This window comes from Rhododendron vialii, chromosome 1a, assembly GCF_030253575.1.
Source record: "Rhododendron vialii isolate Sample 1 chromosome 1a, ASM3025357v1".
NCBI classification, from domain to species: Eukaryota; Viridiplantae; Streptophyta; class Magnoliopsida; order Ericales; family Ericaceae; genus Rhododendron; species Rhododendron vialii.
In genome coordinates, this window is record NC_080557.1 from 35,276,363 (window position 1) to 35,291,691 (window position 15,329).

At 40.2% G+C, this 15,329-nt stretch overlaps 2 protein-coding genes across 3 annotated transcripts; both read left to right on the forward strand.

Moving 5' to 3' along the window:
* Positions 1 to 2,641: 2,641 nt before the first annotated feature.
* Positions 2,642 to 10,163, forward strand: LOC131307753 (two-component response regulator-like PRR95). 2 transcript variants are annotated; one of them, XM_058334430.1, is made up of 8 exons: positions 2,642 to 3,172; positions 4,905 to 5,066; positions 5,157 to 5,287; positions 5,404 to 5,550; positions 5,912 to 6,077; positions 6,181 to 6,577; positions 7,833 to 8,604; positions 9,664 to 10,163. In XM_058334430.1, exons 1-8 carry the CDS (start codon positions 3,001 to 3,003, stop codon positions 9,757 to 9,759), a joined length of 2,043 nt encoding a protein of 680 aa, XP_058190413.1. In that variant the 5' UTR covers positions 2,642 to 3,000; the 3' UTR covers positions 9,760 to 10,163. The 2 variants fall into 2 exon arrangements, with proteins under 2 accessions (XP_058190413.1, XP_058190403.1); XM_058334420.1 differs by having other exon boundaries at positions 2,643 to 3,172; positions 5,389 to 5,550.
* Positions 10,164 to 12,293: 2,130 nt separating this feature from the next.
* Positions 12,294 to 13,572, forward strand: LOC131307761 (NDR1/HIN1-like protein 12). The gene has a single exon (XM_058334442.1). The coding sequence runs from the start codon at positions 12,460 to 12,462 to the stop codon at positions 13,282 to 13,284; it is 825 nt and encodes a 274-aa protein (XP_058190425.1). The 5' UTR covers positions 12,294 to 12,459; the 3' UTR covers positions 13,285 to 13,572.
* The last annotated feature ends 1,757 nt before the right edge of the window (positions 13,573 to 15,329 follow it).

Below are 15,329 nucleotides of genomic sequence, written 5' to 3' on the forward strand. Positions count from 1 at the left end.
AAGTAAACTCACCAATAGCTAGGGCCGACTCATTTATTTTGGAGGCCTGAAGTGAATTCCCTATATTAAGCCCCTTACATATTCATGAATTTCTTACAAAAATGAAAAAAGTATAAAGATAACAAAAAAATCAAGCTAAAAGGATACAATTATGACAATATAAATGTAAAAAGATATGGTTGCAAGAGTTTTTGAAAAAAATAAGACACAATTATGTTTTTATTTGAAAACATTCTAATATTAATATGTAAGTTACATTATAGTGGGGCCTCAATTTTGAACCAAAATTTGGGGGCCGGAAGCGGTCGCTTCTCTTGCCTATCCTATAAGTCGGCCCTAGGGGTGGCCATGGCCCTAACCAGCCACTTTGATAGCTCCGCCGGAGTAGTTTTTGGGTGTCGGACGGGTACCACACACGTGGTATTAATATGTAAGTTACATTATAGTGGGGCCTCAATTTTCAACCAAAATTCGGGGGCCAGAAGCGGTTGCTTCTCTCGCCTATCCTATAAGCCGGCCCTGCCAATAATTTGTCCAATATCCAGGATGGGTTGAGGGTGGCTTGGTGAGAAAGGTATTGAGGGAGGGTCATTGATCATGTACTGAGGATTCCGTGGTATGGGGTCCCTTGTGATTGTTACTTCGACTTGGTTGATGATTATCGTTTATTGATTTCACTTGAATATTAGCTTTGTTATTCTGTTGTATCGTATACTTCTCGGATAATTTCTTTTTTAGATGCGGAGCGGGATTAGTGGAAGTTGAATCGGAGCATGTAAGGATTATTTGGAGAGCCTTGGAAGAGTTGATAATTTTGGAGTATTTAGAGGATTATTTAATTGGCAGTTTTAATTTATTTTGGTGATGTAATTTATTTATGGTGAGAATAGGGGCGTAGAAGTGTTTGAAATACAATATATTTTGGAGTTTATTTCTAAAAAATGGCGGGGCGTTACATTGTGACTTTAGCCCTTTAATGCTACAAACACGAGGTCAAATCTTTTGTTTTTTGCAATTTCAATACACGCAAAACTTTTCCGGAAGAGAAATATATGTACCTTTTTGCTGTGCAATTTCAATCGCGTGATAGCACAAAATTCTCCCGAAGAGTTTCTAGACTTTTGCCTTTTAATTGCTTTTGTATTGCTTTGGATACAGTCATTTTGAAAAAAGAAGAAGAAGGAGGATTTTCTGCTTAAAAATACTACGGGTGTACCATCCTGAGACACTTCCAAGATGCTTGTGGCTCAATTTGGCAAGGCTTGTTCGAACTCAACTCTTTAAATTAATGAGCTTCAATCCAAATATTGAACTTGTTTCATCAACAATCCGAGCCCAAATTAAAATTTTTTTTTTTTTTGCTCGGCAATCCGAGCCCAAATTAGTTGAATCTTGGTTTTGAGTAGACTCGCGAACACAAAAAATATGTAGCCCAATGTTCTATAAGTCACTAGTCGGGCAGTTGGCCACCTTCAAGCGACAATGGTTCGGGAAAAAATATCGTTTTTGGTTCAGGTACCTATTGATTCGGTCAAGATTGTCATCCCTAGGTATTTTTGGGCTTTATATTGGATAATTCCCAAATTAAATATTTTGATGATGAAAGTCTTAATTTTTTACCTTTTCGCGATTCTTCTCGTCCAGACGAACCAATGATTCAAAAAAATTTGATACAAAACTAACGATGTGACCTGACGCCGTCTACTGCGTATGTTGGGCGATCACCTTCCAACGATGTTATCCTATTTTGTGAAACAGAGGTGGTGGTTATGAGTCTATCAATGTGGTTGCGAAGGAGTGGCGGTAGATGTCTCGGGAGTGTTTCTTTATTTTGTTCTTTGTTTTAATAAAGGCATCCGCATAAGCCTCTTTAAATTTTGGATCAAATTACACCTTAAAAAGCTACTTTATTACTTTAGTTACTCATTTTTAAAATATCTATTACATCAGGCTCTCTATATTAAAATTATCCCATTAAAATATTGATTCTTTATTCTTCTTTATTCATGTTTCATGTAGTATACGTACAACCAAACAGGCTGCAAGTTGAGATGCTACGGAATAATAATAAAGTAATACTTACCGAATGAACATGTGCTCGTTTACATAAATGAGGAACTGTAGCTACTTTAGTTTTTCCCGAGTTGTCAGCGAGGCTGATGCTCACTGGTTTTGGATGACTTTCTCGCTATAATAGCGACAAGATCTGGTTTAACCAGCTTGGTGCGGATGCTCAAATGTCCTCTTTTTAAAGGGTTTGTTCTCCTTCGGGGGTTTTGTCTTCCTTTGGAGGGTTTGTTCTCATTTTGAAGCGGCGCATCTATGTGTTTATACGTTTTTTTTTGTTGGAGCGTCGGATTTGTGTAGTCTAAGAAAAGGACACTTTGGTTCAAAGCCGCTAATCAAAAGACTCTGAAAGCGATCCTCCACGTGTCAGCCTACTGACCATGAGATCTCGAAGAGTTAGTGGGGAAACCGCCAACGCGTCCTTCCCTCCGACCCCACAGCGTGGACTCAACCCACCACAACCACACGATGCCAGGAAAACAAAATCCAAATGCGTGAAGGAGAGTTGCGCCACCTCGGCTCCACGACCAGCCAATGGCTTCCTACCTTTTGATCAGCGGTATATTTATTTACTATCTGCAGAGACTTTGAGAGAGAGAGAGAGAGAGAGAGAGAATCATTCGAACTATTGGAGATATTTTCTCTCGTTTTCTGCGGCTGGGAACGGAAACAGACTTCCTCAACTGAGGCGGTTTTTGCTGCTGGTATCAAATACTCCTACAATCATCTGGATCGTGTAATTCTCCTCCACCAAGATATAGCTGTCCTCACAAGATACTACTAGTATATTTAGCAGAAAGTTTGGGAGGGGGGTTTGATGCTGCTGTTACATGTGCTCTGAAACCTGTTGAGATTACCGGATTAGGGTTTGCTTGATTCGTCTGCCGCGTTTGTGTGCTGTGTGGGTTTCTGGACGATTGTGGGTTATGGAAAATGGGTGAAGGTGGAGAGAGCATTGGAGGAGGGATGAAGGTGGAGGAGGAGAGAGAGAAGGAGAGTTCATCATTAGTGCTTCCTCGGAGGTTTCTGAGGGTTTTGTTGGTCGAATCTGACGATTCCACCCGCCAGATTATCGCCGCTCTTCTTCGGAAATGCAGTTACAGAGGTCGGAACTCACTCTCTCTCTCTCTCTCTCTCTCTCTCTCTCTCTCTCATCTTTACGTTTTACCTGTTCCTGACATTCTTTTCGGTTGTTATCTTCGGTTTTGTACAAGTTGTTCTTTGGGTTGCTATTTGTGAAGTACATCTTCATGTAATGGTGTTCTGATTAGTTCTGGAGGATTGGACTTCCACTTCTATGTTGTGCTTTTTTTTTTTATAACTTCCTTTTTGTCTCCTTTTTGTTTTGTTTTAATTGAATTTTGTTTTCTTCGATGGCCTAGCTGTTGCATAGGTGCACTTGCACTCAAGTGCAATGAGATGGCAGATTCAGCTGATTGTTGATAAGTTTAATGGGTTGAGTTGGGTTAGGATAGCGCCGAGATTTCTTCTAGTATATGAAAAAAAAAAACCTTTTCATAAGGCTCAATTTTCATAAATGTGAATTGCAAGTAAAGAAATTTCTCATCATTATTTGATGGGAATTGCTGATCTGAAGATTTGATAACTTACCTATGGATTCCCACATTGAGTTTGCATGCTTTATCTCAGAGGGATTTGAAGTCACATTTTGATATGAGTGATGTGAAACCTTTCATCTCAAGAGTCGCTATTGTACAAGGATCCCAACAATAATCCATCATCCACTCTAGTTTCACGAGAACCGCTTATACCTAACTTGTATTTGAGGAATCCACTTATCCAACGTCCCTAATCTTTCTAGGACAGAGATTCAAGAATCCTATGTGTTATTGGAGTATAGTCCCAGATTGATCAGAAAAATAACCATTCCTGTTCATAATTGTCCAGATACAACCAATCTGTTGTTTGGAGTTTTGCGGAGTGGGACAGACAATGGTAATATCTATGGTACAAAGATAAATCAATTTTATTGAATCTTTTACTAAATGAATTCCCATTCCGCGTTGACTCCCCTAATTTGATTCTTTGGTTGATGGTTTTATGTTCTCTAATTACTTTTCTATCTTCCAATAATTAATGTCCGAGGATGTCTCCACAAGCACATGTTGAACAAATGCCTTTTATTTTGACCTCTTTTTTCTTTTTTTGCTCAGCAAAAGTCAGGAGTATTAGTTTTAGTTAGTGTGGTTTGAACACAATCAACTGCACAGGAAGTTACATGGTGGCGTTGTGCTACCACTGCACTTGCTAGTTTGACTAAAAATTTGGCATGTAAATCAGCCAAACCTTCCTTAGCTTTGCAGCCCTGGGATATTGGGGATACTGTGACGAAGCCGCTGTTGCTCGCTCAACAGTGATCTTGATGCTTGAGTGGAATTTTTTTCCCCTATGTAAGAATTTAGATTTTACTTGCCATGCACAAATGGCGCATGGCCGATGTAGTGCCCATTTTTTAGCTGTGGTCATCAGGCAATTTTGTTTCGACATAGTTTCATTGCTTTCTACAAAATGAAAGAGTTTCCAAGCTATGCTTCTTTATATCCTTGATTTGATTTCTCAATGGTAGCCCTGGGCCTTGTATTTGAACATTTTGCATTTTGCCATGATTTATGGCCACTATTACCCATAGATCCGTGAGACCCTCATCACAGCACAATTCGATCCCAGGTATCTTGTGTGACTAACAAAAGCACTTGGAACAAAGAATTGAAACTTTGTACTTTATTAATTTTTGTATCGCTTTTTGTTTCCTGTTCTCGTTCTCCTTTGTGGGGTCAATCTGAAACTGAAGACAATTTCCTTGTTTGCTTGAGCAGTTGATGCTGTTCCTGATGGCTTAAAGGCTTGGGAGACACTAAAGGAGGGACCAAACAACATTGATCTTATATTAACTGAAGTGGAGTTGCCATCGATATCTGGATATGCACTTCTTACCTTGATCACAGAGCATGACGCTTGCAAAAATATTCCTGTGATAAGTATGCCATTCTGACAAGATTTTTGTGGGTTCACTTGTTGTTTTCATATTCTGCTGAAACAACTTGACATTCCTTCTGATGATGATGCAGTGATGTCCTCCCAGGATTCAGTCAGTGTTGTGTTGAAATGCATGTTAAAAGGTGCTGCTGACTTTCTTATTAAACCTCTGAGGAAGAATGAACTAAGGAACCTTTGGCAGCATGTTTGGAGACGGCAAATTGTATGCTTCAGTTTACACTCCCCTCCCCCCTCCCCCTCCTCTCTCACAATCACATTTACTGCTTTTGCGTGTAATTGAAACCTGTTCTCTTGTTCTATTAGAAAAAATGGCAGCAGACCAAAGGGTATGTTCCTGTAAATGCTGTGTCTGAACAAGAGAAAGTCAAAGTCACTTCTGAAAACAGCACAGCGAGCAATCACTCAAGTGATTCTCTCGATTCTACACCAAAAAAGGACTGTGGCAAGAAAGGCAGTGATGCACAAGTAAGTTTGGTTTCATCTTGAAAGCAACCCAGTAAACATGAACGGCAATACCTTTCCATTTATGTTTCTAGGCATATTCTTGAGTTCTGTTGTGTTGAGATCTTGGGAGTGTTTATCTCAGTTCAACGCAATAAGTCAGGGACGGTATTTAATGTAGTTATTCATTTCATTTGGCTAAAAGATAGCACAATTACCATGAGAGGAAAAAGTTTTGTGTGTAATGTGTATGTACTTTAAAGGAGCTATGATGGGTTGTGTGTGTGAAGCCACTCATACCGCAAGGAAAAATATTTCCAGTTTAGGTTGGCTTCATGAGTGAAGTCTATCATAGAAACTGCATTTTTTGCCACCTCTTGTGCAGAGCTCTTGTACGCCTTGCTTGGAAGCCAAGAGTGCAAACATGCAAAATATGCAGGGTTTATCGCATCTTAAATGGGGGAGTAGCTATAAAAGGTTCAATACAGAAGAGCATGAAGACCGTATGCTTTTGGATGAGAAATCACTTATACCCAAGACTGGAATCGGAAGTATGCCATAGTCCCTCTTGTTCCTCCCATTGCAGTAGACTTTGTTCTCCTCTTCTTTTTTTTTTAATATCAAATAGAGTATTTGACCAGCTACTTGTTACAGGAAAATCAATTGGAATGGAACTGGAAAGTGCTTCCTGCAACGAACCCTATAGTTCAACTGTGTCCATGGACGACCTTGTTTGTGGTAGAGCCATGACTGGGGATGCAGACTTTGACCCAGAAAGTAATGAAGGACATGCTAGTAAGAACATTGAGGTTCATTTCCTTGCTACCAATATGAGTGAACCTTCAATTGGAGCCCTAGACTTGATTGGCAAATTTGAACAGCACCCAGAGAACACTTATGGAAACTTGAGTGCCAATGACAATACGAGCAGGTTCAGTTTTGCTCCCGATTTGGAACTTTCTTTAAGGAGATTTCATCAAAGTTACCCAAAAACTGAAGCTACCGACGAAGGGCATACTTTAAACCACTCTAACGCCTCTGCCTTTTCATGGTGAGTTGCTGCTTCCAACCTAATCTCTTTGAAAATACATGCTAATGAAGCGAATAATAGTAAGGCCACATGTGGTTATGGTGTCACGCATTTCAGAATGCTTCCTTAGTACAAGAAACCAGTTTAAGTTGTCTCATAGCCTTCTATTTATAACGAGGATTTTCTAATTTTTGATATCGACTTTGCTTGCTAAATGGCATCTCTAGTGAAGACTTATCGACAACTTTGTCTTGCAAAAAGAAAAACTCTATAACTTGTGGCTGGTAGCTTTGTTAGTATTGGCATTTTTTCTGGTGCAATTGAGGTGGTGTAGTTCTTGCTTTGGTTGTGGTAGAGCACTGGCCAGTTGTCGTATGTTCACCTTTATTCTTGTTTTATGCCTATTTAAAAGAGAAAATATGAAGCTCTGAAACACAATATAAAGTCTGTTAGCAAAGAATAAACCCTAGTCCTCTTAATGCTCGTTGGTTTTTGAATTTGAAACTGTTGTTCGTATGTACAAACCAGAAGGTCCTTACAGAATCATACTTGAGATTTACCGTAGTATTTATTTTGTTAGCCTAAACAGCTAAATGATTTTCTTTTTTGTAACTTTATTCATTTGTTTTACAGTAAATAAAGCTTGCTTGAATTTGATGAAGATATATGGTAGCAAAAATATTTTGAGAATATCTAACTCCCATGAGCTAAGAAGTTTCCCAATAGCTAAAATCTTAATATCTAACTACCATGAGCTAAGAAGTGTCCCAATAGCTAAAATCATAATATCTAACAACTTTGAGCGAAGAAGTTTCCCAATAGTTAAAATCTTAGTTAAGTTATGCTACCAACTACCAATAAGATTGGAGGAGAGATATAAGCATCTCAGTATTTCTGGGTTTTTTTTCCTCTTCTTTCGGCAATGGACTATGAATGGAAGTCACGGGGAGAATTTTTGACTGCAAATAGCTTATGCAAAAAAAATTTGGGTGTATGTATGCGTGTTCTGACTGGACCTAGACACTTGGGGTAGCCTCGAGGGGGAGTGAGGAGGGAACATTAACCTTTGGTCTATCCCTTGAGGTTTGAACCTACGACCTCTTAAATAGGATTCATAGGCTAGTTGGTTATATCATGTGTAAGTTGTTTATAGTTTCTTCTTTTCATAAATTAAAACAGTGATCAATGTAACAGACGTTGATTGCAATTTTATGCCTTGTAGTTAAATAATTTGGATTAGATAATATCTTATACGATGTGTAATTAATGGCTGCAGGTATAATGACGGTAAGGCATCAAGACCACTTCTTCCAGCATCACCCAGTGATTGCTCTGAACTGAAGGAGGCTGCATCTAGTTTTTACAAGGAACTAAATCATTTCGCCCAGAACAAAGTTGGTATCCAACCACATGGTGCTGTATCAGATAGTCAGGAGAATAATATGTCCAGCCTGTTCTCTGGTCAATCTGGACACTCTGAAACTGCATTCGTAGGTCATCAGCTTGGGCATGTTCCTGTCCCTGGAGTAAAATTTGACAGCTTCTTTTCTGGTTATGGTCAGATATTTCCACCTATCATGTACACACAGTCAGATTTCCCTCCATTGTGGAATGCCAAAGACCAGTGCGAGCAGTCCCCCTTCCTGATGAGTTCCTCAGCTCATTCCAGTTCTGAAATTCATAATTCAGACCAATGTAACATTCCATATGAGAAAACTACTAACCATTCTACTGGGAATACTGTACGAGAGGAGGATAACAATTTCGAATCTGTGCTGAGAGATGGTTCTGCCACCCCTGGACTGAGTTGTATTAGTACTTTATGTGACTGTAGTGATGGTAACAAGCTTGAGAGTGGTGCTTCTGAAAATAAGTGCGATGGATGTGATGGTGATGCCATTCAACCCGCTTCATTTGTCAGAACGAGGGTATCTGAGATTGTGATTGATACTGGGTTAGGAAGGAAAGATTCTCATTGCCCCAGTCAAAGGGAAGCAGCTCTATTAAAATTCAGATTGAAACGAAAAGATCGTTGCTATGACAAAAAGGTATGTGAGTGTAGCAAAATCATCCTTGTAATCACTATCCACATCTTCATTGTATCATCATTGAATGCAAGGGACTGAGGTTTTGCAAAGCAAAGAGAAAATCATATATATTAAGAATGAAGCTGTGGAAAAACAAAAAAGAATTAGCTTACTTACAAAGTTTACCCCAACCAGAAGCATGAAAGCCTTTGGTCGGTCCACCATGCTGACTAGTGTCAATCCACCATGGCCATTCTTATGGAGACATGGGACATGGTCATGATAGCAAGTAAATGCGCATTTCATGTGTTTGCAATGTAACGAGAAAACTATCCCATCTTTTATGTTTATTAGCGGTTATGCTCACGCAATGCTCGTGCAATAGAGAACATCAGGAACCATGAGATCGGAGGGAAATACATGTTGCAATGGAAATACTGTGACGGTTGAAGGACAGTTTCGGTGTAGTGTAAATATGAGCCAGCCTCAAATTTGAGTCCATACCAAAAGGGTGCTCTCCCTTAAAAGATAGAATAGATATCTTTATTTTATTTTTTTCTGTTAAAATACTATTTAAGGGTGCTAAAACTAGAATGCCTGTAGGAAGGATGTGTAAGTATAATTAGTGTTATCTTACAGCCACTCCAAAGTTTTCTTCAAACTAGTGTCAAAACTCATATGTGTTTCAACTTTCTTGCATGTGTATGGGATATGCATTTCTTGAGCATATCCAAACATTTCAATTCGTCCAATATTTGAAAGAAATTTCGTAAATTAAAAGGAAAAAAAGAACTTGTTAGAGGTATGTTTGAGCTACCCATGTTGAGGTGTGTCTGATGAGCCGTGTCCAACGCCTAACACTTTTATTTAGTGTCAATTGCTCCCTATCAATGAAGTTGGCCAGCTTAGAACTGCAATCACAACTTCATCCAAGTTTTGAGGGTGAGCAAGGTGATTGGAGGGCCTGAAGCCCGTTCATCAGGTCCTCCTGTAGATTCTGTTTTTCCTTATAAGCACCAAATTACACGCCGACTTCTGCAGTGAGATGTTCTACTTGTTAATGGGAATATCCGTGTGCAGGTTCGGTACCAGAGCAGGAAAAGACTTGCGGAACAGCGTCCACGAGTGAAAGGACAGTTTGTTCGTCAAGTGCAAAACGAACAGTCCACACCCTGAATCCTGATCCACTGACTCTCACCCCCGTGTTTTTGTTGATTCTTGACTGCTTCATTCCATGAGACATGGCCAAAATCTTCCCTGGGTATGGTATGTATATGTTGTACACTAACATTAGTTGTTAATAGAAAATGAGTGTATTGTGGTTAAGTGCTGACATTTGGAGTGGAAGTTTTGACATAGGTTATAGGGTTGTACTGGATGTTTGTCTAGCATTCAGTTAGGAGGTAGGTAGTGTGTTTGTCATGTTTCACTAGTTGTGTGAGAACTAAGCCTAGTGCACTTAGTTAGGAAAGTTATTGTACTTATTTTAATTTTATACGTTTGTAGTTCATTGGAGGTGCTCTGCAGTCTGCAGACCCCAAACCCAAATGGTTTGTATCAGCATATGTAATCTTTGTTTATGTCGTGGGCTTTTTCCTTTTTTGTTTTTATTCTCCTGGTTTTTTGGTCAAGAAGCTCGAGTTGGATTCTGGGTTGGGTCGATCGGTCTGCCTTTGGTGTACACCTCTCGTCTCGTCCCTTATGCTGGCAATGCTCTCCTGGCCTTAATTGGCTTAAGCTCCATCCATTTTCAGGGCTAGTTAATTTGGCGGGGCTAGTTAATTTGGCAGGTGAGTTGTTACACAATCCTTAGCAGATTTCGACCTTCATTACCATTGTCCTGCTGCCTTAATTGACTCAAACCTCTAGGATTGTCTGAAGCAGAGTGAGGAGTGGTATATTTGGGCGAGCTTCATTTTAGGACAAGAAGTGAGAAGCATTTTCTTGATTTGGGATACTACCTCTTTGTGAAAGAGGGTACTCTCAATCTAGCTTTTGTTTTGGAAATCCTTTCTTCAGCTTTCGGCAGATTCCAACGATGTGGTTCTGCGTGGGGTTGTGTAGGATCACTGCCTCGTAGACAATGAGAGAGAAAACAAACCAAATGTCTTTTTTGACGTTCGATTGCTAGCATCTTTGTCATCCGGTAGAAAGCTTTAGGCAGAGTTTTCAATTTCAATGAATGGAGAACAACAATTTTCATTTGGCAAACTCTGATTTCTCTTTTCCGACCTGGCAAGCTTATGATATTGTTGTTGTAACGGTAATCCCAAATTACACAGGCTTGCAAATCCCAAGTTTGTCTATGAGGATTACACAGGCTTGCAAATCCCAAGTTTGTCTATGAAGAGTGAGTCTGCTAGGCACATAAACTTGGAGCATATTCAACCCAGTCTACTAGACACACGATCTTGAGCATAAGAGTTCGACCCATGATATACCTAGCTGCATGTTCCTTTTTGAAAACTTTAATGGTGCTGTTGAGAGTGGCGAACTCGAAAAATTGAGGGAAGGGGGCAATTATCAATCATAATCTTTAGATAAATAACACAATCAAATAAATCGAACAAACATTTTCCACCGCATTTAGAAGTTCTAAGTGAACTTTTCAACAAAAATTTGAAAAACTGAGCGCAAAAGTTAATTAAATACTCCACCCATGAAAGTTCTCATATTTTGGAGACTCAAATAATATATGAACACGGTAAGACAGTAAATCCGTTGCATCAAGGTCAATAAACAACTGCTGGCTCAATTTGAAAAGAAAATTAAAAAAAGTTTACTTTTGCGTTATATTAATTTGGCGACTCAAAAGTCCAATCTCTATTTCGAAGAATTAAAATGAAACATGGTTGGAGTCTATTTGGCTGCTCAAATTCCAATCTCTAGTTCAAAGAATTAAAATGAAACATGGTTACTTATAGGTTACCTTTTGAAGAAATAGATAGATATGGGTTGAAAATGCTTATAGGTTACTGCTAACTAGTTTTAAAGTTTAACACGAGAAAAAATTGTGTACGGAGTCAATCGCGACCGCCCTAAAGTGTTTTGGATGGTTCGGATGTTAATGAAACTTTTTCGGAAAATAAAATAAAATAAAATCCGGACCGTCCAGAACACTTTTGGACGGTTGCGATTGGTTACTGCTGCAAAACTTGTTTATGACTGATCCCTCAGGTCCGGCCCTAAAATTTACGAGGACCTAGGTAAGATAAAAATGAGGCCTCTCATTTTTTAGTATAATTACAGTATTATTTGTTCGATAAAAGAAGCAAATTAGTCTTGTAGTTTAGTGGCAAAGTGTTTATACTCTCTTTAGAATTCTCAGGTCGTGAGTTTGACACCCTAAAACTTCGTTTCCAACCCCGTTTTTTACCGGAATCAAAATTTGCGTTAAAAAACTGAAAGAGACAGGAATCAAACTCACAATCCCAAGCTCCTTGAGCAAGCTGCTTACCACCATGACACAATATTATTGTTGTAAATTGATTCACTTAGAAAATATTTAATATAATAAATTATTTGGAAGCTCAATTATTTGGACCAAAAGAGGAGACTCTAGGCGGTCGCCTGGTGGATCTAGGGCCAATCCCGTAAGCCGTGAATAAGTTTCTCTCCCAACACAATACAATTTTTAGACCATTTTGTTGGAAACTATTTTTGTAGTACTATAATAATAACATTAAAGGGATTTTTTCTCTCTGATTTTATAAAGGAAATTCATAACATTAATTTCGTCACATATTCCGACTTCCACTTTCCTCCCTCTTTCGTCACATCTGTCCCTTACATTTTGCTCTTATTCGGCTCCTTTTTCTTATTCTCTAGCCACACACACACACGCACCCCCCACCCCCCCCTTCAAAATCTTGCTCTATGGCAGAAGAACCCAAACCCGGAGGAACCTCACCACCACCGTCACTCTCACATACCACCAACATGATCCACGACAACTGCAACTGCCAGGCCAGCTGCAGCTGCAACCACAAACCCCCCACCAAACCCGCAACCCAACCCCCCACCAAATCCCCAACCCAACTCTCCACCCAACCCCCCACCGATTACCGCTACGCCGCCAAACAACCCCGCCGCGCCCTCTGCTGTTGCCTGGCCGTCTTCCTCCTCCTAGCCGGCATCACCCTCCTCACACTATACCTAGTCTACCGCCCACATAAACCCTACTTCACCGTCGCCTCCGTCACCGTCCTCAACCTCACCACCAACACCTCCGCCCCGCCACCGTCCGTATCCGCCGCCATGCAATTCACCATCATCACCACAAACCCAAACCACCGCGTCTCGATCCTCTACGACCGCCTCTCGGCCTACGTGTCGTACCATAACCAAATGATCACGCAGCCGGTGGCCTTGCCGCCCCTGTTCCACGAGAAGCATACCAGGGTGGAGATGGCACCCGTACTGGGTGGCGCTGTGGGCGGCGGGTGCGGTGTTTGTGGCGGTGGCGGCGGGGCGGTGCCGGTGGCTCCGGAGGTGGCGTATGGGTTGGGGATGGATGAGGAGTACGGGGTGGTTGGGTTGAGTTTGGTTTTGCTGGGGAAAATCAGGTGGAAGGCTGCTGGTATAACTACAGGGCGTTACGGGATTTACGTGAAATGTGATGTTTTGATTCGGTTGAGTAAGGAGGGGGTTGTGGGTCAAGTCCCTTTTGTTGCACTTCCTGTTTGTCATGTTGATGTATAGATATAAGAGCAATGCTACGTTGACCATGTTGGAGTATCACATTTTGCGTATCGTGTGAGGTGTCATTATTGTATTGGTAGAATGTACTTCACTACATAATAAATGAGGCATATTCTACCAATACAGTGGTGATCGACACATAAAATTGTACTTAAAATGTGGTACTCAGACATGATCACCAAAGCATTAGCGTAGTTATAAATATTCCTAATTAACCCCTTTTCCCTCCTTAATTCGATCCCCAAGCTTGCAAGTGATCACGGAGTAAAAGGCTGCTTTTATTTTGGATATTGGTGTACATTAGGAAAGGTTTTCCAACTTTTGAGTAGCATGCAATGTTATGTGAAAGTCTATGAAGACAATGAAAGTCCGATGTGCGCGTAAGCTGATATAGAGTACGTGCATTGCATTAAAAAAGGTAGTCGGCTCAGATTTCTGGAAAGTCTGCTTGTTCCAGGAAATACAAGGGAAATTTAGGTGGTTGTTTTCTACATGTTAGTATTTCAGGTTAGCAAAAGGCTTTCAGAAAACATAAGGGAGATCGACCTCCAAAATATAAGAATGACAACAGGCAGAAACGTGAAATTAGATACTGTATTAGAGAGAAAAAGGAAAAATAAAAACTGGTCTTCAAATTACGAGAGGCATGAATGTTGCCCGAGATCATAATTAGTTCTTTTCGAGTAATGTTTTAGCACACTCCAGTGACTTTAAGATTCAATTTAATGTTAGCAACTGTTTTTGTTAAAGTTCATGTCTTTTGAAAGGAAAGATGATCAAAGTTGCTCATAATTAAGCACTCATAACCACAACAAATATGAAAAGGACTAATCTAGCGTGACAGAGTGCTCTCTTCTTATCCCATATTCCAAAATGCCGTTTATACAAAGCTCTTTCATACTATAGATTGAGCTATGAATCATGACATCAATGACCAAATAATGAGTGTGATATGGTCCAGTAATTGTATGTAACATCCAGAATACTATAGATTGAGCTATATGTTCAAAATATAGGTCATAAAAGGCAGACTTGTATCTTTTCTCTCTTGTATGACCTAAAAATTTCCTGTGTTTCCAGGTAAAAGATCTTGTATGACCTACAAGGAAAATACTACAAGATCTTGTACCTGAATATTAAAGAAATCTTGTCAAATTAAGTTCGTTAAATTCTAATCTCGTGGTGTTTTTTCCCCTAATAACTTTCAGGTGTCCGAACCAGCTTACCTCGACTAATCTTTAGGGCCCAAATCCACCACCCATTTGAGAAGAACCCAATTAATATCGGAGCAACACTCGGTATGGGCTGACCCCAAATATGTTAATAACACCTCAGAGGTGGGGATAACGGCCCAGAAGGCCGTTAAAGTTGTGGTGCTTAAAACATTCCCGATAAAAAATATAATTCTCTTCTTCGTGAAGGGCTAGCTCCGACTGAAAAAGCCAAGAGGATCTTTTGCATGGGGCATTCATTTCATTCTAAAGGTCGTTGCATATATTCCTGTAGCTAATAAAAAACCACGTTGATTTATGAACACTACTATAAAGTCGTCTGAATTAATTAAGCAGTTTCGATTGGCTTTTGGAGGCATCGAATCTGTCAACTTTTGTCAAGTAGAAGCTCGTATCTGAGAAATTGACCGTAGATATAGGGTATCAGGTTCATTTCTCGAGTTGGTTGATTATAAATTGATTGTGGATATCATCCTTCGGGCCGGGGACCCGGGATGCTGCCAAGCACCTTGTTGAGCGGGGTGTTGAACGGCATCCGGTTGTTCATCTCAATATGGACAACTCGAATTGAATCTATTCGGGCCGGTAAGATCGTGCATCCCCAACCCAAAGGGGTTGGCCAAGTGGTATTGGCTTGAGATTTAGGGGTTTGTTCCTTCTGAAGATTTCAGGTTTGATTCTTCTTGCCAACAACTCTTGGGGCAATCTCACCCCCACGCGTAAGCTTATGAAACGACTAAGGGAGGGGCCGTAGGAAATAGTCCGAGGTGAGCACAAACTGGCCTAATTGCTGTACGATTTTGGGTGGATTGG

Coding starts and splice junctions, on each gene's coding strand:
- LOC131307753 (XM_058334420.1), top strand. CDS start 3,001: ATGGGTGAAGGTGGAGAGAGCATTGGAGGAGGGATGAAGGTGGAGGAG. Junction 5,067..5,156: donor CAAAAATATTCCTGTGATAA/GTATGCCATTCT, acceptor ATGATGATGCAG/TGATGTCCTCCCAGGATTCA. Junction 5,288..5,388: donor ATGTTTGGAGACGGCAAATT/GTATGCTTCAGT, acceptor TTGTTCTATTAG/AAAAAATGGCAGCAGACCAA.
- LOC131307761 (XM_058334442.1), top strand. CDS start 12,460: ATGGCAGAAGAACCCAAACCCGGAGGAACCTCACCACCACCGTCACTC.